At 48.3% G+C, this 24,997-nt stretch overlaps 1 protein-coding gene across 2 annotated transcripts in view; it reads left to right on the top strand.

Annotated features, from left to right (window-relative positions):
• Positions 1-21,180: 21,180 nt before the first annotated feature.
• GNAO1 (G protein subunit alpha o1) overlaps positions 21,181-24,997 on the top strand; it is a 145,170-nt gene continuing 141,353 nt past the window's right edge. Inside the window, exons 1-2 of one of the 2 annotated variants that reach the window (XM_064722768.1) lie at positions 21,181-21,738; positions 21,826-21,868. In XM_064722768.1, the coding sequence (XP_064578838.1) occupies positions 21,621-21,738; positions 21,826-21,868 (161 nt within the window). In that variant the 5' untranslated portion in view covers positions 21,181-21,620. The remainder of the gene's footprint in view (positions 21,739-21,825; positions 21,869-24,997) is intronic. The other variant, XM_064722767.1, reaches the window with a different exon arrangement.

Here is a 24,997-nt window from a genome sequence, read left to right as displayed (position 1 = left end):
TGGGGATAAAAGATGTCAAACTATAGATAAAACTGAGTGTGCAAGGATAATGATAAGGTAAAAAAGATGAAAAGGAGGTTTCATACAGCTAAACCCATGATTCACATTCACGCATCAGGCTCTAAAAATAATTCTAAAAATCGCATTTGAAAAAAAAAAAATTACTTTTTCTTTTTTCCCTTGTACCCTACCTGAACATCTCTCCACTTTGGAGTTGGCTGTGGGATGGATGTAGGTATTTAGGGTCCTCATTTACATCAGGCAGCAGGAAGATGGGATGGGTTGAGGTTCCCTGTGCCAGAACTGGGTCTGGCTGAGCTGGGGCTCCTGGCTGGCAGAGCATGATGCCATCATCTGCTCAGGGGGTAATCAAACACTCAGGAAGGTGCAAGGAGTGGGCAGGACTCGCTCTGGACTTCAGAAAAGCTTTTGATGCCTCAGCAGATGAAAGCCTTGCTACAGGGGTAGTAAAATAGGATTGGAAAAGAGCAATTCTTGGAAAGATAAAAAAGCTGAGAACAGGAGTGAGGATATCAAAGGCTGTGGGGATCTCACAGCCTTGTTCATGCCAGCAGAACATCTCTGCCGTGGGTCCTGTGGGCTGCAGGACTGCGCTGGCTCCTTTGGAAATCAGCAGGCACAGAAGCAATGAAGTTGGCAGCCTGGGTTTGTAACCATGGGAAAAACATCAACAGGGCTCCAAACTCTGAAAAACGGCATCTGAGGCCTTCAGGGATATTATGCACCACACAAAAAGCTTCAGCATCCTTTTTCCTCCCCTCTCCTGCTTTGCCCAGGAGGATCAGTCCCTGTTCCCACCACCTCTAGCAGAGTATGCCAGGGGGCATCAGGAGGTGTCCCTTGCAGGGAGTGACCCCCACAGAACCCTGGCCCCCAAAGGACTGCAAGCCATTCTTGCTAAGAGAGATCAACACGTTTCAACCCACCAGTTTGATGTAACTCAAACATAGTTTGGCTCGTTGGGGTAGGGAAGGGGGTGGGTTTGGAGGAAAAAATAACTTATTCTCCATGCATTGTATCGGTTGAGAAAAGTAAAATTCCACATTTTCTGTCCTTGCCAACCTTCCCCACAAGTTCTGAGGCTGCCACAAGCGCAGCACCAGCAGGAGCTGGGGCAGAGCCCGCGCACGCAGCTGCCCCATGGCCAGCGCCGGGAAGAGCAGCCACAGCTCCCAAAATAAACCTCCTCCATCCCTCCCCTCCCCGGGGCCGGGAAGAGGCCCTGAGGGCTCTGGTTTGCTCTCTCTCATTCCTGCTCTTCCTGCCTTGGGTCCATCTGAGGACAGGGGAGCGATGCTCTGGGCTGAGAGCGCTGTGCCGCGGGCTGAGGCAGCCACGGAGCCCAGCTGCTGCTCCTGCCCTGCTCCTCCAACTAGCAAAAAAGCTTTTAAAAAGCATACAACATGAGGAACATTATATTTCAAGGATGCTTCATGCAAAAAAAATAAGGCCTTGAAAGCTCACTTGGTACGTGGGGTTGTGCTGGGGGCTTTCACACAGATGCTGAAATTTTCCTCCTGTTTGTGCTGGGATGTGCTGCTGGGAGAGCAGCTGGGCAGCCTGAGGTAGGGCTGTGTGTCTGCACCACCCTGCACACTGGGCTCTTGGATTATTGTTCTGTCAAACCTGGCATGGGAATCATTCCCTCTTCCACTGAAACATATCCTGTTCTGGGGAAAACCCCACAATTTTAACATATTCTGGTTTGGGGGATTTTGGACTAAGTCCTGGCTGTACACAGTGTTGTATAAAAATGAAAGGGAGAAGGTGATTTTGCCTCTTGCAACTGGGATACAAGATGGAAGCAGAATACAGACAGGGACTGCATGGGACCATATCTCCTAATTTAGAACAAGAAATAGAGTTTTTGCTCCTGCTGGGATCTGGCAGACAGCAAGCCAGGGCTCAAATCCCCTCATATTCCCTCTTGTCATGCACGAGCTCACAGTTTCAGGGACTGAGCAAATCCCAGAACCAGCAACAGTCCTTCCTTCACAGGGTGCATCAATAACAATACCCAGGCCTTCCTCCCCAAGGGAGCTGGGATGCTTCACTAATTGAGAATTTCAAGGATCTTTGAAATCAGCAGCTGGAAGATGCTCTAGAAATACAGAACTGTTTTATTTTTAGAATGGACGTACAATAAAATCTCTCCCTTTATTTTCTGAAAAGGGCTTTCTTGCAGTATGGAAAGGCCGGCTGGGCTACCTTAGTGAAACTGCAGTGCAGCTGGAGGAGAGGGAGGAGTAGGTGAGAAAAAACAGAAAAAGAAACCCAAGGTGAGATGAACAAAGGTAGATAATTTTGATTTTTTTTTTTAAGAAGAAACAAACCAGAAGGCCATGAGTCAGCCTGGATCAGTGAAGCATTTTTTGCCAGGTGAGTGACAGCAGGAGGAGCTGAGCCTCCCTGAGTGTCCCTGCAGCACACAGCACACACACTGGCACTGCTGCAGCAGGGACAGCCACGCTGAGCTATGGCCAAGCAGTTTGCCAGCCCTGCCAGAGCCCAGGCACCTGCTGTGAGCAGCTGAGTTTGGAGGGCTTTGCTGAAGGCAGGTCTTGAAATGACACAGGAGATGTGGTCAGAACAGGCGCCTCATGGGGATAAAATGGGCCTCCAAGAGATGCAGCTCTGTCCTAGATGGAGGGATTATCCCAAGCCTTGCTCAGCCCCAGCCTTCACCCCGTCCTCCACAAGGCCATGTGCTTCCCTGGAAGCTCTGCTACCTCCAAAAAACCTCTAGGAATGAATATTTATCCAAATAATGCTCCTCATTTCCACTGACCAATTGCATTCTTTCCAGGATATAATTCAGCTCTGGTTTATTCAAACAGTGCTGAAAGGAAGCAACACAAAGAAGAAACATAAATGGGCTGAACAAATGAAGCACAAATGAGATCTGTTTGGCCTTGGGAAAGGTACAATTCTTTTTGCAGATGGGACTGAATGACTGTTGGGACACATTTTAATGAGACTGAAATTATTTTCTGTAAATCTGAGGTTAAGCAAAGTTTAGGTGCCCAACAATGAACTAGACTGTGTTCTGCATAAAACCTCTACCAGCTGGACCAATCCAGATTTCATCCATCATTCATTCAGCACATTCCAAGTAATTTCTATTTATCTCTCCATTTCCATAAGACAAAAAAGCCTTTGAAGAACATTTTCTCCTAAACACCCATTTCCACAAAATCAGAGCCTAAAACCAGGAGGTTGCCAAGGTGAGACACTTTGGTCAGGGCATCCTAGCAGGCTTCTCCCAGATAGTGCCACAACTTAGCTTGTCATTTTAGGATTAGTTTCAGAAGGTGGTGGTGGATTTTGAGTGCCCAGTGGATCTAAGGATTGTAAGAGGAGAGGCAGGGAGGGAGCATCTCTCCCCTCCTCTGTAGCCTTACTTGGAAACAGCTGCTGTGGCAGGATGGGGAAGGGGATGTGCTGAAAATGGGGGTGAGGTGGCACTTGGGAGCATGATCCTTCATTCCCCAGCCAGGGGATCCCATCCCTCAGTGGTGCTGGGCTGGGGAGGAAGGAAGCAAGGCCAGACAATGAGCTGCAGGAAGTGGCAGCAGCCAAAGGAGAGGCCCTGATCAGCAAACCAAGATCTGCACCCTGAGCTCCCCTGAGCGCTGCCCAGGGCTGAGTTGGGGCAGGGTCCTCAGGGGAGATGTGTCCTCTGCATGGGAGGGAAAGGTCCTGCACATCTCCCCCAGGGACCAGTCCCACCCTCAGCCACAGTGGGGCATGTTGTCACCTTGAGGCTGGGGTTTTTGCTCTGAGACAGGTGGGAAGAAAATATTTTTTTAATACAGCCAGGGCTGAGCAAGTTGGTGCAGAGTAGGCGTCTTCTTGACTCTAATGTCAGTGTTTTCCTCTGTCCTGGTTTTCCATCCATGCAGCCTTCAGTGGTTCACTGAGCTGCACAAACACCATCTCCCTCCAGGACTTTCCCAAAGCTCCTTTTTTAGTGCTCATTTCGCTGCCAGAGTGTGCAGGAGAGGCCTTTGCTGGGACTGGGTCCTGCTCCTCTGTCAAACACAGCACACAGTGCACATCCCACCCTGACTCACGTGCTATTGTGGAACCAGCCATAAACATAAATAAATAATCATTTACTGCTAAACTATCACTGAATTGTTCCTTTTCCCTCTCTTCTTGTGCTTGGTCTGTGCTCAGTTACTAAGTGATCTGGTACTTGGCCTCATGTAGCAAACAGAGGAACTTCTGCTCTTTATTAATTGCATAAAATGTTATTCCATTGCAATATATTGCCCCATGTGCTGGGAGCCCTGTGGTGTTCCCAGGCTTCTGGGTGACAACATCCCCTCTTTGAGGGCTGCAGGATGGCCAGAGCACACCAGGGTGCTGCTGGGGCACCAATTGCAGGGCCTGTAGGGGGTTTGGAGTGTGGGATGATGAGAGAAGATGGGGACAAAGCCATTTCACATCACTCACCTGCTGCCAGTGAGCTGCAGTGCACGAGCACCCACCCTGTGGCTGCTGCTGGGAGAGGAGAAAAGCCAAGCTCCTGAGCTGCCAGCCAACACCCTCTTTCCTCTGTAAGCCAGCTTGCAAAAGCCATTTGCCATTTTAATAGGACAGCCCATTCTCCCCCCAGAGCATCTTTTCTACTCCCCTGCCCCAAAAGGCAGAGGCTGCTCTGGATGGACTCTGCCTTTGGGGAGCTTCCCCTCCCAGCCCTGCACTGCAGAGCTCTGCTCATCCGGGGCTGCAGCTCATGGGACAGAGCCCATCCTGCCAAGCCCATTCCAGTGCCCACCACCGGGCCCCTGAATTGTTTAACTCCAACAGAGAGAAACAGTATTTTTCTATTCTGTGAATTTTCCCAGCAGATTCATGTAACTCATTCCACTGCTTTCCCAGGCAGGATTTCCAGGAGGAAGGAAGTTTCATTCTCAGTGAGAGTAATCAAGCACCTCCCTGGCAGAGAGGCACAAGGTGGCTGCTCACATGCTGAAGCATCCATGCCAGCTCCATGCCTGAAGAGCTGCCTCCCCAGCTCCCTTTGTCCACATTTGGCTTTGGCACAACAGGCCAGGCCCCCACAGAGACACACCAGCCCTGGTGCCAGCCCAGTGGTGGCCATGCCTGGCTGGGACAATGTGAAGTTACTGCCTCCCCAGTGCAGAACCTCCTCACCACCTCCAACAAGCCTGTCCCCAGCTTGTCCCCAGCAGTGACAGGGCTGAAATGCAACATTAATTACAGTGGTGAGCAATGAGGTCCTAAAACAACTTTTAGATCCTTACAGTGATCTAAAAGAGTCAGAGACAGGAGAGGTTGGAAGAAGACAACACTAAGGAGATATGGATTCAGGAGACCTGCAAGCAAAATACAGCTGCAGCTTAGAGGCTGCAAGAGAAAATGTAGGGCAATGAATTTATAGAGTAAAAGCAACTTGAACATTGATCAAAAGTACAGAGAAAGCAGCAGGGAGATGGGGAAATAATAGAAACTTTAATTCAGGATCCTACCTTCCAGTGCAATAAATATTAATGGAACAAGTTGGAGAAAGGGGAGGCCTCCTTGAGAAAGCAATAGCAAAAAACACTAAGATTGATTTCCCATCAAACAATGTTTGACAACGTAAAACAATTAAGGGCTGAGAAATGAAACCTAATTTTAGGAGGGTGATTGGCAGGATAAATGGATTTCCAAAGAACCAACAATCAAAGCTTTAGAGTTCACTTCAAGCCCACCAAAGCTGGTTTGAATGAAAGTTCCCAGCATGACACCAGGCTGTGCCCTTCAAGCACTCCCTGTCCCAAGGGCTTCTCCTGCCATTCCAGAGCCAACAAAACATGTTTTTACCCTCAAGGCTTTGTAGGGTCATAAAACTTGGACCCATCTACAGAAGTCACCTACACTCCATAAAATGAGCCACTCCCACACACTGACACCATCCCCACCTCCCTTCCCACCCTCTCACATGGGCCACTGCAAAATACTCCTGCTCACCACCAGTTCCTCTGGCAGAGGAGGAACCTACAGATGCTGCTTCTCAGCACATATGATACACATAGTCTCAATAATTGCCCCCATCATACAAGCCTGAGGACTCATTCTTCCAGTTTACCTTGGGCTGTTTTTGTCCAATTTACACAATATGTGCAATTTAGTCTGAAGGCACCACTGAACAAGGCACTGGATGTTCCTCTTTCAGAAAAGCTCATTGCCCATCAAAAGTTTCATCCTGTTGATTCCCTGTGAGGCTGAGAGGGGAAACTGAGAGGTTTCTGCCTAGATGTGTGGTTGATGATGCATCCTGTGAGGGACTCCAGGGGACTTTTACTGCCACACGTAATACTGAAGTGGTGAGTTCATGCAGTGCCCCAGGCCTACATCTCACTCCAACAAAGACTGGCTATTGCTTGGTATCCTCAGCTTCCCAAGGTCTGGAGATCACCAGACTTCCACTGCCAGGAGCAGACCTCTCCTCTCTGCAGCCCTGATGGTCCTTCCATGAGCCAGAAAGCAAATCTCCTCCATCACTGCACCACCCACCCCATCCAAACCTTGCTGAGCAGGCTCTGCTGCACCACGCACCATGAGAGCAGCTCATCAAAGCAGCCTTTTAATTGCTAGAGTAACAACTTGGATGTACAAAAATGCCAGGGAAATTTGCATGACTAATTAAATAATTAAACACAGCCTGACAGCCGAGGAACACAATCACGCATCCGAAAATCAAAACCACCTCTGAAGCACTGGAAGAAAGAAGGGATTCTCTGCCCTGCGTGTCCTGTCGACAAGAGCTGCTGATGGGCTGTGCCTTTCTGATTGCAGACCAAGCAGAGGCAGCAGCAGCCCCGTTCTCTGATGAAGCCTTTGATCTCTGGCCAGAGAGTTGCTGAATCCTGGGCTCAGGCAAGCGGCTGCAGTGGAAAAGCAGCTCTGAATCTGAACGTGCTGCTGATGCTGGGACTGAGAGCTGCAGGCAGCTCTGTGAAAATTCTGGGTAGGGTCTGCCAGCCCAGCCTTCCAGCACTGCAGAGGCTGCAAACCATGATGCTGATCAGCCTTGGAGTGCTGGAACCTGGGCAGGGAAAGCTCACACTTGTGTCTCTGCCCCCATGCCTCTCAAATTTAACCCCAGCCTTCAGCAAAGACCAATCCCACTCCATCCAACCGCAGGTATCAGACCTAAAGGGTTAAACAATGTTGCTTTCCAGCAAGGAGAATACAAACTATCCCTTGCTTTTCCAGCAAATCTATAAAACCCACTTACAATATGAATATGGAGATGGTCAGAATTGCACGGGCTAAAGGCAAATTTGAAAAGATTAATTCTCTATTACAATTCAAGCCTTGATTTTGTAACCTTGGAGAGCAGAGTCCCTGAGACTCCACTGGGCTGTGGCAGGATGCCTGAGTTGACAACACTGTGACCTGACAGAAGCCAGAATCTGACATACTTTAATTCTTCAAGGAAAAACAGCATCAACACGGGTTTGAGGAAGGAGGGAGATGAGATGGGAAATCCAGCCCTAATGGAAAGGCCTGGGATGTTGCCAGTATTTCACATTCTTCGTGATACAGTTTGCTGCTGGCTCCATTGCCTGATGTGATTAGTCCAAGAAAAAATTGGCCACTGCCTTCTCAGCCCAGTGCTGTCCAGATGCTTCTTGCCTCATTCTCTGCCCACAGCCAGAATCTCTGCAGCCACCAGAAGCCCTGCAAGCCCTCAGGGACCCATCCAGGAAGTGCATTATTCCTTTCCCCTGCATTTGGTGATACTATCTGGAAAAGCACTGGCACGATTTCAGTCCAGATCCTATTGACACAGATACCAAGGGGGGAAAAAGGAAAAAACATTCCTAGAGGAAATGAAAAGGTCTAACATGTAGTTTGGTTCCAGAATAGACCTGCTAAATGCTTGCAGATTGCAGCACAGCCTATCTGGCCACTTAAAGAGCAAAGAAATTCCTCCCCATCCCCAGCTCCTCACAAACCTGGCACCAGGTTCATAGAAACTTTTTTCTGAGTCAGCATGGTCCAGCAAGTGCAAAACCTCTACACAACTAACCTTGCATATGTTTCCACCTTGCTTATGTGAAGTGGCTAGTGATAAACCCATAAAAATCTGGGGTGTGATGCAAAATAACAGGATGAGACCATCCCAGGGCTCAGCTGGAGCAGCTGCGCTGTGCACACCAAATGTAGAGCAGCTCCTTACCACTGAAAGCTGAGAACCAAGCCGCAGAACCACACTGATGTCTCCCAAACCATCTTCCCTGGGCTGGCTGAGGAATGCCAAGCGCCAGCAGTGAGCTCACTGTGCTGCTCTGGGGGCTGGAGTTTGCATGGCCAGGGTGACCCAAAGCAAGAATAGATCCTCCAAATGGCAGTGCTGCTATAAACAGGGAAGCTGTCTTGGCTTGCCTCTTCAGTAGCTGTGCAAATCATTTCTGGGCAGCAGAAGCGTAAGTAAATAGAGGAGAAGCACACAAGAGGATCTATTTCTCTAATTTACTCAAGTCACTGAGAAGCACCAGGGCAATTTTTAAAAACTGCTCACCACTTGGGAGGTTAAACTCTGTCAGTTTCTAAAAAATTTATTATTTCTGGCTGTAATTACAAATCTGAGTAAGAGACTATCTAGAAAAGCAGATCCATTTAGCCTCTGTAGCAAAAGTGTATTGGGGACTCAGAGCACATACTGGGGACCCAGAGGAACAGCATTACTGTATTCTCCATAATTCACACCTTCCCCAGATATCCAAGCCCACAAGACAAAAAATGCAAAAAAAAATCATCCAGAATCTGGCCCAGAGAAACAAGTTTCCTTCATATGCACAGCACTGGCACAAGAAGAATTCTTGTTTGCTGAATACTTGTGAAAAACACTGCTCATTTTTCATGTCTCTGAGCAATTTCATAAAGTTGGCCTCAGAAGCCCAAGTTGCAAAAAGCAGGACCCTTTCAGGCAGGCAGAATTCCCTGATGCAGGCTCAAGCAATACCCTGCCTTCAGCTTTCATTACATCATTTTGTTGATTTGCAAAGCTGGTAAACACAGACCCATCTTCAGGCTCCTGTGTAGTTTAACCATTTGTCACATCAGTGATGTCAGAGCTGGGATGGACTAAGGGTACAGGGACGTGTAGAGAGGAGTTACAGCCACAAAGGTGACAACTGTTATGTTCATAATTAGCATCTGTTGCCATCAGAGCTTTAAGCAAGATTCAAGCAGGGAGGAAAATGCTGTGCCAGCATCTCCATTGGGTTTGTGGCTGGTCACTGGGACTCTCTAGCTTCCCACCACCTGGAGGGAGTAGTGAAGGCTCTTTGAGCCCCTGCAAATTGTGAGTTCAGAGCAGGACCTGCACATCTGGCAACAGCAGCTCCATCATTTTCCTTGCCAAATGAATCCCAGAGAATTTGCTTAGACCTAACCCACAAACCTGTTTTGGAAAACAGAGCAAAAGACCACATCACAATGAAACCTCATGTTTCTTGTACTGGAAAAGCACTTTATTCCCAAAACACAGATCTAAACACAGCCTGCACTGGCTGCTAAAGAAAACCTCCCTCAGTTGATTCACCAGCTGATGTGCACATTTGCTTGTGTGAGAAAAAGCATTTTTCATGCTGTCACACACTTGTGAAGGATTTCCAGCACTGGAAGTTATTCACCCTCCCTAAGAGATGGACTCCAGGACACAGTTTTGCTCCTGCTGCTTCAGGGGATGATGTTTTTCCCCACACCTTGAAAAACTCTGTTCTGCCACTATATGAGACAGCTCAGAAGCTGAGCTGGGCTTTTCCAGGGGCTCAGGCACACTCAGGCCACATCCCCCTCCTGCCTGACTAAACAGAGATGAACAGCAGCACTCCTGGCATGGCCCTCTCTGGAATTTCAGCAAGCACCTAATGAATATCTCACTGAATCTTGGAAAAAACCACTCTGGAGTCGCCTTCACTAACTGCAATCTTCTTCCATCCTCGTGGTCTCCTGTCAGATCCAGCTGTGAAGGTGCTGCTCCCCTGCACCAGCCCTGTCCCCAGCACCTCTTCCCTGTGCCAGGCAGGGGGTTTGCAGAGAAACCAGGAGTTCCAAAGCGTAATCCTGAACAGATGGCAGCTGTAGCCGTGCAGCCTCAGAAGGGCACTTTTAAAAGTAAATAGCAACAAATGTTTTGGTGCGTAATGCGTTGAAATCTTGATCTCACACAGAGCTTATTTTCTTTTTTTTCCTCTCCCAGCAGTGGCAAATGGCTGAGGACAAATGCTGCTGAAAAGAATGGAGAAAGAAAAATCCTCAATCAATTAAATGTTTTAGAAACAATTGTGTTTCAAAATCAACAAGAAGAATTCATGAAAATCAATCCTAATTCAAGAGGGCTGTACTGATTTGTTCATCTTTCCCTTTCCCTGCCTAAGCAACCAAAGCAATAAAAATGATAGCTCCATCTTGGGCAAGGAAGCAATTGAAACTTCAAAAACATTCAACATCAGCTGATGAAGCTTGATGCAGTCTCCATGGCCTGAAAGCTAAATATTCTGCAAGAGAAGCAATGTACCAGGCAGATGAGTGGGAGTTTCAGATAACTCCTACCCCTTCAGCTAGTTTCTCTCAATAAAGCCGAGCAAACCAAGGTAAGATTGTCCTGTCACAGGGGAAAAGCAAAAGTGTTTGTATCAGCAAAGGCACTGCACAGACTGGAGCTGCCTCAGTTGCTCTTTCCCAGTAGGAAACAAAAACTCTGCTCTCACATGGTGCCCACCCAGGGCCACCACCACAGGACATCAAAAGGGAAAATCTCCTGGCAAGCAGAATTTGCAAAGCAGATCCTGATGCACCTTCCTGAAATGCCACAGCCATGGGAAGATGGGCAGCATGCCACAAACCTGCAGCTCCTCATCTCATCATGCCAAGTGGTCCCAGAAGAAGCACCCCTTGGGAAACCCAAGGAGGAGGCCTTGGGCCCCTCGTGCTCCCTGGATCTGGCCCCTGAGCAGTGTCACATGAGAAAGAGCATTTTTCAGGCTGTCACACAGGCATGGAGGGAGGCTGGGAGATCACTACCAAGTGTGTTGATATTGCTCCAAATAATGACAGTTTTCCCAGAATCTCCCACTCAAACACAGAGTGGGGGAACACATCCCCCTGCCAGGATCTGCTCTGCTCTAAGCTGAAGTCACACAAGCGTAATTCTTGCAGCACCCAGCCTTGTGCAAACAAACCGTGTCCAACCACCCTCAGAGAGCTTCCTGGCAGTGCAGAGAGCAACAAAGGCAGAGCAGGGCACCCCTACCCACGGGCTCACGTCACCTCACCTTGGCACCACCAACAGCAGCCACTGAGTTTTGTCTTGAGACAAGCAAACACAGACTCAAGTGTGGGTTAAAAGGTATTTGGGAGATAAAACTTCCTCATCAGCAAGGCCATGCTCCCAAAGGAGGGTTTCTCTTTAACAGGCACTGACAGCACCCTGTGTCATTGCATGGCAAGATCTGAAATAGTTACTCACAGTGGAGACTGTTTATCTGTGACTCACAGACATCTTCCCAGCTACCCCCATGCTCTCTAAAAGGGAGCAGGAATTTGAGCAAGGAAAAAACCCTGGGAATAGCAGTGTGGAATGAAATGAGGAAAGGCAGTTAAGAGAGAAGGAGAAAAAATCTGGAGACAAAACATCACAGGAAGAAAAGAGGAAATGTAAAACATGGTCTTGAGAAGGCTCTCAGACACCTGAGATTTTTACAGGTTCAGATTTTCTTCAGATAAGGCTTTTTCACTTCTTTCTATAAAGTAATGAATTCTGTTAGAATTCCATCTGCCCCACACAATCACAGAAATTATTCAGACACACTTCATCATTCTTCCTGTGTGCCTAGTGGAACAAGAGGGAGATTTTAGGAGGGAGAGAGTAGGGACCTACTCTCATATCCTGCTATGGCCATAACCCAAGGAACTTAGATACCACTTGATAACTCTCTATATACTTAAGGATTCAGTGCCCTGTTCTTCTCTTCCCTGCAATGTTCCCTGTTACTGCAACTTGAGCAAATGCTTGAGGACTTGGAATGCATTTATCCACAGCACTGTAACAGAAATTGTGAAAAGGATTTTCAGAGAACAGAGCAGCTACTTTCCAGAGGGCATCCAGGATTTGGGGACCTCTCCTCTTTGTGACCCTCCTGGTAGTAATGCACAGCCTAATTTCTTTTTTGTCTTATACTGCACAGGAAAACACACTGCAGTATTACTGTGGCTAAGCAGAGACCAGGACCCAAGACTAAGGCATGGGGCTGAACTTCTTACATGGAAAGAGAAAAACAGGCAGAGATTTGTGCTTTGCCAGCCCCTGCCTTGGACCAGCCCAGCAACACAAGCATGTGTTTGTGCTGCTGTTCAGTGCTGCCATCACCCAGCAACCAGGGAAGCCACTTGCTCAGCAGAGAAGGCTCAGGATGGTGACCAAGTACCCCAAGAACCCCTCCTGGGCTCCTTCTGGAACAGTGTGATCAAGGGGTGCTCCACTGTGCAGCCTTCCCATGGTTTGATCATTCCCAAAATCCTCTGGCTCGTCTGGGCACACAGGAATGGAGGGTGAGCCCAGCAACCCACTCATCCAGCAGCCCAGCCACTCTGCAAGCAGATTTTTCTCTCCTCAAATATATCCATTATATCTCTTCATTTAACTGGCATTCACTGAAACTGATCTCCTGTAGACTTAGTTAAGAGATTAAAACTGTATTTATTCCCAAGCCAGCCAGTATGACCCATTTGCTACAATGGATAGAGGAAATAAATGACCTCACTACTTCTTTATGTCAAAACTGCCCAGGATATATCCTCAGTTCCTTGCTGGACTTTGGTTTGATTATTTTGTTATCACGTGCTAAAGTAGACATAGCTGATGTGTGTGGGAGGCACATTTTATTTGCTTGATGACACCTGTAGTGCTGAGCTGTCAGAGACCCCTCCTGAACCACCCTCCTCCTGCCAGGAGTGCAGGTGGCTTTCCAAAATGTGCCTCTGGTGTTGAGCTCGTGCAGGTCAGGGCTGTCCTGGGACAGAAGAGATCTACAGCTGTCACACCAAACCCTTGATGACCACTGATTATCATCAGGAAGGAAAAATAACTGCTAGGATCCTTTCCTTCTTAGCAAAAACACATTTTAATTCTACCTTGGCATCAGCCTCTTGAATGCAGTGGACTTACATACAGCCAGAATTTTCTCTCTTCCAAACAACTTCCAGCTCTGCACACAGGGTAAGTCCTACCACATTCCTCTTCAGTACTTAAAAAACCTTTCTCATTGACCTACTTTGTTCTTCATATCAAGCAAAGAAAAGGAGAGAGGGTAGAAAGAAATACCATCCTTATGTGTATGCCAATGGATCATCTACTTTTTTCAAAGGTTTTAAAAAAATCAACAAGATATTAATAACTTATATTTACATAACTGTTAATCACAAAAAAGAACACCAAACTATAGGACTACCTGTGTCTCATGTCACCTCCTGCTGAAAGGTGGAACAGAGCTGGTGTTTAAAAATTTAGTGTAATTGTTTTCCAGCAGTAAATGAGGTGAAGAAAAGAATACAATGTTCCATGAATTTGAGAAAGCAAGTGCCGGCAGCTTAATACTCATGTGAACCATCAATGCACGTTGCCAGAGATCCCACCCCAGCACCCAAACCTCCTGGCCACAATTCTGTTAGGAAATCAGAGAACTCATGCAGCACATTTGAAAACCCCTTCTTCATCCACAGAATAAGTATTTTCTGACAATTTTTGGATCTTCTGGTTCAGGCAACAATGAAATATATCTCAGACAAGCTGGACTACTACAGAAATCAAATTCCTCATGCTGTGACCGTGCATTTTTCAATGTTTTAGTCATTAATGTAGAAGTCTCTTGAGCTGGCCAGATGCTCAGTTTCTGACATCACTGAAATCAAAGGGAGTTTCACTGCTGCCTAGTGAAGCCATGAGAAACAGCCAAGAGCAGCTCCCAGGGCAAGAACCTGCTCTTGGCAATTTCATGGTATTTGCTGGCCAAACTCAGAAGGAAAGGGAGGCACAGCACAGCAGACTGATGAGCTTCCCAGCCCAGCCTCCTCAGTTCTCTGCAAGGCCAGTGCAGGCTGCACCAGGAGGGAGAGAGCACTGCAGCCTCTCCTCCTGCACTCATGCTCCTGGCAGTCTGTCACCTGGGGACAACTTTAGCCAGAGGCAGTCATTTTCTGTATTTAAAAACCTTTGATGGATCTTTTCTACAGGACTGTTTTCTTCTGCTGTTTGAAGCTGGATCAGGTTTAGCATCCAGCCAATATTTTGATATTAAGTGAATGCACTGATCCTCCAAATACAGAGTTTGCTTCAGGTACTGTTTCATGCTTGCCCGAGATGTCATTTCCCCCAACATGACCTTCTCAGAATACCACTGCCTGTTTTGCATGTGCAGAGTTTGTTCTCCCACATCCCCTCCCAGTGAAAGCAAGTCCTTGTCTGAGGGCATTGTGAGGGATGCTCACGAAGGTTAGCTTCAGCCAAGGACAGCCAGACTGTAGGCTCTCTTCAAAATCAGAGGTGAGAGATGATTCCTGTTATTCATCCTCCAGAGGAGTGTCTCTTTTCCTCCACTGATTACAGCCTCTGTCAGCTAAAGCCAGCCTTTGTGAATCACATCAGTACTTAGAATCAGGAAGCACTGCATAACATTGAAACAACACTTGGTAGAGCCAATGCTTCTTTTCATATTTTAACAGATATTTCTGATAGAAAAACAATTCTAATTCTGTAAAAACAACTGAGACTTTTTTCAGATAAAAAGTGAAGGAGTTGTATGTAACTGATGGTATATTTGTACTTGGAGCTAGCTTCTTAGAGCTCTGAATCTTATAAGTATACACTGATATTTTCAGGGACTGAATTAGCATTCCTCAATAAGATCACTCATCAGGACTACTTGTGTGAATGAGAGCTGCAAGGTTTCTGGATAGCATTTGTATAAAAACAAGAATGTTCCTGAAGTGCTGTAAATGGAGCTGCTTGAATTGTCTATCCAAGTCTTGCATGTGATGGCAGTAGCTGAATGAAATGACACTTGCATGCAATCAGTTGCATGTCTGAGCTTGAATGCTTAATGAAGAGGATTAAGCTCAGTTTCACCAACACCAAGCAATGACTGATTTTCCTACCCAGAGTAATCAAGACCTTGCCTCTAACCAGCACTCCTGGATTGTGGCTGGAATAATTTAATTCCTTCTAAATCATCACCCTTGATGTTGTGGAAATAGGAATAGTAAAGAGCTGACAGATTCTTGTCATCATCAAGTTCCAAGCCAGGGGCAGCTTCTCTGTCTCATTTTTGGCACCATTGCACCCTTGCCTGAAGGACAACATTGCATAGCTTCAGTTTTGTGGCTTTTCAAGGTTACTGGTGCACCAGCACCCATGCTGTTCCATATTTCTTACTGGGGAAAGTGGATAGATGTTGGCTGCTTCCCTGCTTTCAGTCCTAATTCATTAGGCTCTCCCATCACCATCAAAGGATAAATATCTGCACTTCCATACAGGCAGAAATTGGAACAGATAAAGGGGAAGAAAATAGCCCATCATTATGTAAACCTGTCCCAAACAATGAAAATACCCATGAGGGAATCTGTACTGATTTCTTCTCAATGATCAGCAGCAAAAGAGTTAATAATTTCTCTTCTGATTTTTAATTTGTAGGACTACAAGTCTTTCAACCACCATGTGTCCCTGAACCATTAAAAATGGAAAACATTGACACTGCAAAGACTCTGTAGAGCTGGGAGTTGAAAGTCATTGCAGGAAAGAGAGAGAAGCTCACACCACATTAAGGGTTATTGACAAGTTCTTTCTCACTTTGAGAAACCATAACTTGGGACCCTCTGCAAACTTAGGTAATGTCCTGTTTCAGGCCACACAATAAATGTCTTTTCACAAAAAGTAGTAGAAACCTTTTGAGAAACCTATTTAAAAACACTTCATTGTGCAGAAACTGATGTGGATCCTCAGGAAATCATTGGTTTGAACCACAGTACAGAGCAGTGCTTTCATTGAGCTGCTGTCTTCTGGGACTGGTAGACAGACCAGCCCCAGGACCTCCTCCAGCCCTGGTACATGCAGTTCTCCTCAGCTTCCCCTGCAGATCTTCTCTCTGGCATTTGTCACTTTCCTCAGAATACATCCCGTTCTTCTCGGCATGGCATGACAGACCTGAACAGAAAACTTTCTAAGGTTGGTTCCAAGTACTTTGAAGACAAGCTGTTGTATCTCTCTGCCTTGAAATGTGTTAACCCCATAAGCCCTAGCCCAAAAACTTCACCCAATTTCAAGACAGGAACTGTCAGTGACTCCCAGGTACTGTAGTTGTCATTGGCCACCAGACAGGCATGAAAAACTAACAACAAAAGAAGGGGTTTTTGCATTTCTCTAGACTTCATCAGGCTGTCCAACTTACTTCTTGACACCAGTTATATTGCAGGTCATATTCTTATCAACAGGTCACTTTTTTTTTTTTTTTTGACTCTTGGTGTCTCACTCTTGTCTTATAGCCAATTTTCCACACAATAAATCCACCCTAAACCATGTCTTCCCTTAATACTCATCTCTACTTCTGCAAATCGCTAGTCAAATTCTAAGGTGCTTCCTCATTTGATTTGTTGGAGTAGAACATGTTTGTGGGGTATGGAGTGAGTAAGAGTGAAGTAAGGATATTTGCAATTTAACCTAGTATCTGTGCATTTCATTAATCCTTCCTCCATCAACCACTTAACCTTTATGGGCATTCTTATTGCCTCTCATTGTATTGATTTCTGTCCATTTCTCCAATTTAGTGAGATCATGCAGTATTTTAAACCTGTCTTCCACTGCATAACTAGGTTTAGCTGGGGGGTAATTGACATCAATTTAAAGAATGAAAAATTAAGCTGAATATCCGGGCAAAACTTCCTAATGGTGAGATCTGCTAGAATGCATCGCTATCTCTCCGTGGGATTGGTGGCCGTTCCATTAGCATGTACATTAAAACCACACCGAAGGAATATAAGATTATAGATTGGACACAACAACCCTGAAGTAGGAGAGGAAAGATGAGCTGCAAATCTTTGCAGCTTTCCTCCTATGGCCACACCATTCTGGGCTTGCCCCACTCCCTCCTTGTACCACCCACCAGTTCTCTAGGATGTGCTGATCCCACAGTATCAACTAATTACAGGGATGGAGCCAATGTGGCATTCCCTCCAATACTACTGCAACCTCTGTTGTGGTAGCTCTGAGACTTTCTCAAGGCCCATAGAAGAGTTTTCTCATCCCTCTTTGCTACCTCCTGGCTGCTTCCAGACTGGGAAGCTGTGGGAACATGTTTCAGTAAGATCTGTTGCAATAAGAGAAGAACCGTGGTTTTACACTAGAAGTGGGCAGATTTCAATTAGATATAAGGGAGAAATGCTTGATTCTGGGGGAACTGCAGGTTCCCAAAGAGTTGATGAATGCTCCATTCCTGGAACCATTCAAGGCAAGACTGGGGAGGGCTCTGAGCAACAGAGCCCAGTTGAAGTTGTCCCTGCTCCGTGCAGAGGGGTTGGACTAGATGGCTTTGAAAGGTGCCTTCCACCCCAAACTGTTCTGTGATTCTAGGAGGAAGGCCAGAGCACTCCACAAACCCTTGAGCTGGGTAGCAGAGCCCAGGATGGTGGTGTGTGCTGGAAGGCTCATCTCTGATCAGTCTGGAAGCAGCCAGGATAAGACAACAAGGGTGAGATCATAAAGCTGTCATCTACCCCACAATATCTGACTTTGGCACAGTCTTTTCCAATGGCACCCATCAGTTCTGTTACCATCCTTCACTTCTTAAAGAAATTACTATCTGATTAACTTTCCTAGCACAATGTTTGAAAACTGATTGCAGAAAGAAGCTGGGTTTTGCTGAGGCACAGATCAGATACAGGAGAATGAAGACTTTGCTTAAAATACACTTCTGACTCTTAGGTTTGGGAGAGAGTAGTCTGAGCAGAAACAAGCGAGTTCTTTACGCACTTTGATGAAATAGTTTAATTGCAGGAATAGCCACAAAGAAAGTTCCTCTTCTCCACCTTTAATGGAGAGGTTCTCTCATTTACAAGGGGAAAAAAAGAAGCCTATTTTCATCTGAAGTTGTTACTACCAGCAACCAGTCCTCTTTTATTAAAAGAGGAGTTCTGTCAGCTCCTGAAAAAAGGAAACATCTTTTTCAGCAACAAAACCCAATATATTTATCTCAAAAGCCAAGTAGGCTGGAATGCATTTTGTTTGGTGGAGGAGGCAACCTTTTTTCTTTCATGTTCTTGAAATTCATCTGCCATGAATAAGCAGATTTTTTTTAAAAAATTAAATTTCCCTCTCAGAAAAATTTTGAAAGAAACGTTTCCATCAGCTCTGTTCAGTTAGCAGCAGGAAAAAAATGGCTCAGAAATGGCTCAATTTCACAGCTGCTCCCCTGAATTTTTCTGAGAGCTGAGAGAGCAAGGAGAAGACTTGCCAATTTCTGATTTTCCCTTAAGAAAGAAATTAGCAGATTATTGTGTAGCAATGGGGATGTTCATGGGACAAAGGGCTGACTGCAGACTCCACACTGGTCAAGAAGAAGAGAAATAATTTTCTCCATGGCAGGAGACTCAGGCTACAAATTTGTCAGATAACGAGTAGCCAGAGGCTGATACAAAAGACTAATTCTCTTAGTAAAACCCTTGGAGAGTTTCCCAATATGAGTCCAAGGCTGGCAAGCTGCTGGAGGAGACGGGAAGAAAATGCAGCCATCTCATGAGGACACTGCCTCTGGATTTCTTCATTGTGCTTTTTCTATACGGCACTTTTTGTAATTCCCTCTGGCTAGAACCATTGAAATGAAACTTATTGATTGAAATTCTGATCCTATTGATTTTACACATGAGATTTGTGCGAATATGAAAGAGCAGGAACTGCTCTGTAACCGCACCCATCTCCATTTATTCCCTGCTGAACACATGCTGTAGGCTTGCTTGTCCATCTCAGTCCCCTGAGCTTCCAGAAATAATTACCCAAAATTCAAATGCACTGCACCTATTAGCTCACAAATGTGTAGTAAATATTACTAGTCCTTGAATACACTGAGTACCTTTTGCTTTCTTTTGTCAGCTTTTTTTTCATACCCCCTCTTTACCTCATTAACCTCATGTCCTGTTTTTCCCTTTTGTTTCAGAAGTCAGGAGGGAAAATGGGAAGAACATCTTCTGTGAGGAAGAAGGAATGGGAAACAGCACTGGGAGGAGATGATGGCAGCCTGGAAGGAAAGTGCCTGTGACTCCATGCTTCAAATACTCTAAGTGCTATTAGAAATGATATTTCTACCCCTAAGGAAATGGTCCTGGAAATGGGATCTGGTGAACTCAGGAGAGCAGGTAAGACAATCAGAGGAGGCAGAGAGCAGAGGTCCCAAGCGGAAAACCCACACAGTGTAAGCACTGGTCACCCACACCCAACACCATGAACAGCAGCCCCTGCCTTCCCCAGGGCCTGTGGGGCAGCCCTGCATTTCCTTCCCACAGCACAGGGATTTCCTGTCAGGCCTCCTGTAGCTGGGTGCTTTTTGGCAGAGAGGTGGAGTGGCTTTTAGAGGCGAAATCAGCAGCCTCAGCATTGACATCTACTTCCAAACAATCAAACCTCCCTTTGCAGATTTCTTGTTTACTGAAATGGTGGGTGTCCTTTCCATGGATCAGGTAGCAATCCTTGATTATCCTCATTTTAGTTTGATGCATTTTACCTTGCTGTGCTCAATACTTCCTTCCTCTCTAGATCTTTTTATAGCTAGATTGTCACATATCAATCAATGTTATAGATTAAAGTTGAGTATATTGTGACTTGTCTGGGCGTGTAGGAAAGCATTTTAAACAAAGTTCAATTTATTTTATTTTCCTTGTTGACACTTGTTTTCTTCTCTCTTTTCCAACCCTTTGAAATGGCAAAACCTGCCAGGAAAATTGTGGGACTTTAATTCATTAGAATTCTTAAATCACTGTTAGATGTCATGGAATGGTTATGAAAAGAAGGCAGGTCATCTGGTGAGGTCTGTGACCGCACTGCAGCACAAAAAACCCAAACCATCTGTTAATTACACTGATGGAAAACATAATCCAACATGGTGCTGAAACCTGATGCTTTGCACGGAGCATGTAAACGATTCACGTTGCAAGTGTTGATCAAAGTGCCTGAACTGTGCAGAGCTCCCAGAGGGCTCCTGGCAGGCCAGGTCACAACCATGGCACTGTGGGCTGGGGGCAGGCACAGGGTGTGGGTGCAGGAGCTATGGGGACCCTCAGGGCATGTGGGGAGCCAGGGGTCCCACAGTGCCCAGGGCAGTGCCAGGGGAGCCCAGTGCCCACGGACACACACACTGCTGTCACAGCCCCAAGGGACACACTGCTGTCACAGCCCCTACACTCAGCTCTGCACTGCGCCATTCCTACAGAATCGTAGGATGGCCTGAGATGGAAGTGACCCACAAGGATCATGGAGTAGACTCCTAGCCCTGAACAGGACATCCCCAAGAGTCACACCATGTGCCTGAGCGCCTTGACAAAATGCTTCCTGAAATCTGCCAGGTTTGGAGCTGTGATCACTGCCCTGGGGAGCTCTAGTGCTCAAGCACGCTCTGAGTGAAGAACCTTTTCCTAATATCCAACCTAATTCCCCCGGGGCACAACTGCAGCCGTTCCCTCGGGTCCTGTCACAGCAAGAAGAGATCGGCGCTGCCCCTGCACTGTCCCTCCAGAGGAAGCTGCAGCCCACCATGAGCTCTGCTCTCAGTCTCTTCTCCAGGCGGAACAAGCCAAGGGCCCTCAGCCACTCCTCGTACGGCTTCCCCTTTAGACCCTCCACCAAGGCAGACCCCAGCTCTGAGTCACAGGGAACGGGGGACAGGAGCCCAAGCCGCGGCCTCTCCCGTCCGGGGACAGGCGAGGGGTCGGGCCCCGGGGCCGCGACCCCCGCCCATGAGGAGCGGGCGGCCCCGCCGCGGGCAGCGGGCGCGGGCCCGGGTGGGGCGGCCCCGAGCATGCGCGAGCCGCGCGCGTCACGGGCGAGGCCGGCGGGAGCGCGCAGCCAGGCGCGCCCCCGCGCTCCCTCCGCCCTCCCGCCCGCCCGCCGCCGCTGCTCCCGCGCCTCCATTCGGCTCCGCCGCCGCCCGCCGAGGAGGGGACAGCGACAGTCGGGAGCACGGGAGAGGGACGCACCCTCCCCCGCCGCCAACCCGTTTCCTCCTCCTTCTCCTCCACCTCCTCCCCCGCCTCCGCCTCCGCCTCCCGGCCGGGAAGAGCTCGCCGTGCCCGCTGCAGCCCCGCTGGATGCACTGAGCGCTCGGGCGCGGGGAGAGAGGGGCAGGAGGGAGCCGGGAGCCCCGCCGCGGAGGCGCTGTGCTACCCGGAGCCTCACGGCCATTTGCTTTAATTCTTTTATTGCCCCCCGGCTGCCTCCTCCTTTCTGCCCGCGGGAGCCAGCCGAGGCGGCGGGGGCTGCATCCCCCCTCCCCCTTTTTTTTTTTTTTCATTTTTTTTTTTAAATTTTCATCGCCGCCATGGGATGTACCCTGAGTGCTGAGGAAAGAGCCGCCCTGGAGCGGAGCAAGGCCATCGAGAAGAACCTGAAGGAAGACGGGATCAGCGCGGCCAAAGATGTGAAACTACTCCTGCTCGGTGAGAACCCGCCGGTCGCCCCCCATCGCTCCCCTCTTCCTCCTCCTCTTCCCCCGTGCTTATCCCACCTCATCTCTCTTCCAACAGGAGCCGGAGAGTCGGGAAAAAGCACCATCGTGAAGCAAATGAAGTAAGTCCCGCGGGGGGAGCGAGCGAGCGGCGGTGCGGGGCGGGAGAGCGGGGCGGGGGCTCGCGGAGGTGAGCGAGGGCCGCGGGCGCCATGTTTACCTGAGGGGACCGCGCAGGCACAGCGCGGCGGGGCCGCCGCCGCTCCCGGCGCTGTCCAGGGCCCGCTGGTGCTGAAGCGGCGCCCCGCGGCCTCGCCCCCGGCGGCCGTGCAGCGAGGCCGGCTGCCCACCTTCTCCCTCGGCGCAGATGTCCCCGGGAAGCGAGCCGCTGTCACTTAAGCTTAATGTCGGGGTGTTATCTGCCGGCTCTGCGGATTTAAACCAAGGCTCCCTATCGCTGAAAGCCCCTTTTATTGAGCTGGTACCTTCTTCTTTTAATTAATGAACGACGAGCTTGGCCATTCATCTCATTCAAACCTCTCCTGCTCTGGGATCCGAGTCTCCCTATGGTACTCGGCGCTGCTCCTCGCTGGGGCTTCCCACACCCTTTTTTCTGTGTTTAATTAGGTGTAACCGTGTAATAAACAGCAGTGAAGAGCCCCAGCGCAAGGTCTCTTCCAAGCATCCCCGTGGCTCGTGTAAATGCACCCCGTAGGAAAGCAGGTGCAGGGAAGGCTAATAGAGGTGGAGGTACACCCGTGGTGCGACTATTCTCCCCCCACCCATTTTTAAAAAAAAATTAAAATACAATGAAATTCCCCGTCCTCCCACCGCTACAAACATGACGGGCTGGTTGGAGGCGGGCGCCATCACGGAACGAGCCTGGGCGCTGGTTCAGGGTCTGGATTTCAGCTGGGAGCGGTTGCCGCTTTGCGATGCTGGTGCTTGCAGAGGGATCCGTGCCTGGGAGGGGCCCCCCCGGGACCGGGGTTGCTTAGCGAGGGGCAGAGGCTCAGAGAGGGGTGTGGATGGGACGCGGGGAGCGGGGCGCAGGTCCCGGCGCGGGGGCCCGGAGCTGCGCGGGCCACGGGCGGCTCCCGGCGCGGCGTTCAGGCGGTTCGTGCTGGACAGCGCCCGGCGGGGGCTCGAACCGCGCTCCGCTGCCTCCGGAGGGGCCGGGAGGAGCCTGAGGGGCTCCGGGATAAGCAGAGGGGCCCGTGCCCGTCGTGAGCTGCAGCCCTGAGCTCCCGTAGCCGCCCCGGGTGTGCGTGTGTGCATGTGTGAATGTGGGTGTGAGTGTGTGCGTGTGTGTGAATGTGGGTGTGAGACTCTGCCTCTGTGTGTGTGAGTGTGAGTGAATGTGGGTGTGTGTGCCTGTGTGTGTATGAGTGTGTGTCTGTGTGTGTGAGAGTGTGTGTGTGAGTGTATGTGAATGTGGGTGTGAGTGTGTGCGTGTGTGTGTGAGTGTGTGCCTGTGAGTGTGTGTGAATATGGGTGTGAGTGTGTGCCTGTGTGTATGAGTGTGTGTGAGAGAGTGTGTGTGAATGTGGGTGTGCATGTGCGTGTGCATGTGTGTGCACCACGGCGGCAGATCTGGGCCTTCAGCCCAGCTTCCCTCCAGGCAGGGTGGTTCAGCAGGTGACCCGGATATTTCTGTATCAGCTCCGTGGCCGCTGTGCCCACCCCTCGGGGGTTCAGTGAAACCATCATCCCCGCCTGAGGCTGTGCTTTTCCCAAGGCGCTGCGGGGCTGGGAGGTCTCATTATGAGGAGACTTGCCTCTAGTGCACAGTGGTGTCCGTGCCTTTTCCCACTGACGTTTGTGTACCCTGCTTCTGTAGGCTCTGATTATCCCCTTTCACTGTTTGAAAGGGGGCTTTCCCTCCTTTAACCCCCACAGTTTGATTTGGGTCTGGGGTGGGGTAGGTTTGGTTTGCTCTTGTTTGTGTGCAGGAGGTGGATCAGGAGACATGTCGCTGCAGATGAACACCAATAAATTATTTAATCTCTAGGAATTGCTTCTGCAGAAGCATGCTGGAATGGCGGGCGATGGGTTTTGGTTGAAGGGAGAGGCTGTAGGAACTACAACAGCAGAGTGCACACATAGAGCCCATAGGCAGGAGGGCAGTGACCACACTGGCTACACAGTAAGCATACAATCACTCTTGTTTTCCAAAGAGCAGAGCTCTTGTTTTTTGAAGAAAATCACGTCAAGATAATAACCTGTTTGCTGGACTAGACTGGTATATTGAGGACTGAAATATACCCATTTTGTGTGTGTGTGTGTGTGTGTGTATATATATATGTATATATATACACATGCATTTCATTAAAACTACTCAAAGTAAGGCATGCCAGGCTTGCAGCTTTGTACCTAATGTGAAAACATCAAGGAAGCTGCTATGGTGGATGGGCTTATAGTGCTGGAAACCGGGAGGCATCTGTGAGTGTGGAAACTCCAGCGGAGTGCGCGGAGGCTGGGGTGGGGACAGCGGTGTTGCCATGAGCACGGCAGCAGCATCTGGAGGGAGCCGCGAGAGCGACGGGCAGGCGGCAACGCGGGGAAACCAACACTGCCCAAAATTAATTTAAATATAATCTAGGCATTAGCATTTCACCTGGTCAAGCTCCATTAGACAGCCTTGCTGAGAACCTAATGAATTCTTAATAAAGATTAAATCGCATGTTCATTAGATTTTGATGAAAGAGTGCTATTTTTTTTTTAATACTGTATTATTGGTGTGCTTCTAGATAATAAATCTCATCCTCATGAATGGCTCAAGAACCTTCACACTTGAATATTGCCTTGAAACAAGCGCAGGAATCTAGAGGCAGATTGGAGAATGCTAAGACAAAGGAACAGAGAGCAGACATTGTTACATAGGACTAGAAGAGGTTACACACTGCCCAGTTAATCCTCGAAATGTTAGGTAACAGGAGAAAAAGTAGAAATTACAGTAATTTGAAAGTGTAGCCAGGATGTAGATAAGGATTTGTAAATGTAATTCAGGATTTTTTAGTGAAATATTTGGAGATACCTTTTAGCTGGTGAATGGGGAGTTATCGGTCAAACCAAGAGGTACTGGTGAATGACAGAGAGGTGGAACTGGAGTCTGGAATGTACATCCTAAACAGTGGCAACACAGGCTAGGAATGACACTTTTCTTAGCACCCATGGTTGTTTTGACACCCTTCAGCCTTGCACTTTGACTATTCCACCTTGGCTGATTAATTTTGCTGTATTTTTTCACA

This window comes from Zonotrichia leucophrys, chromosome 11 (assembly GCF_028769735.1).
Source record: "Zonotrichia leucophrys gambelii isolate GWCS_2022_RI chromosome 11, RI_Zleu_2.0, whole genome shotgun sequence".
Lineage (NCBI taxonomy): Eukaryota > Metazoa > Chordata > Aves > Passeriformes > Passerellidae > Zonotrichia > Zonotrichia leucophrys.
Note: the sequence above shows the minus strand (reverse complement) of the source record. Positions and strands in the feature narration are given on the sequence as shown.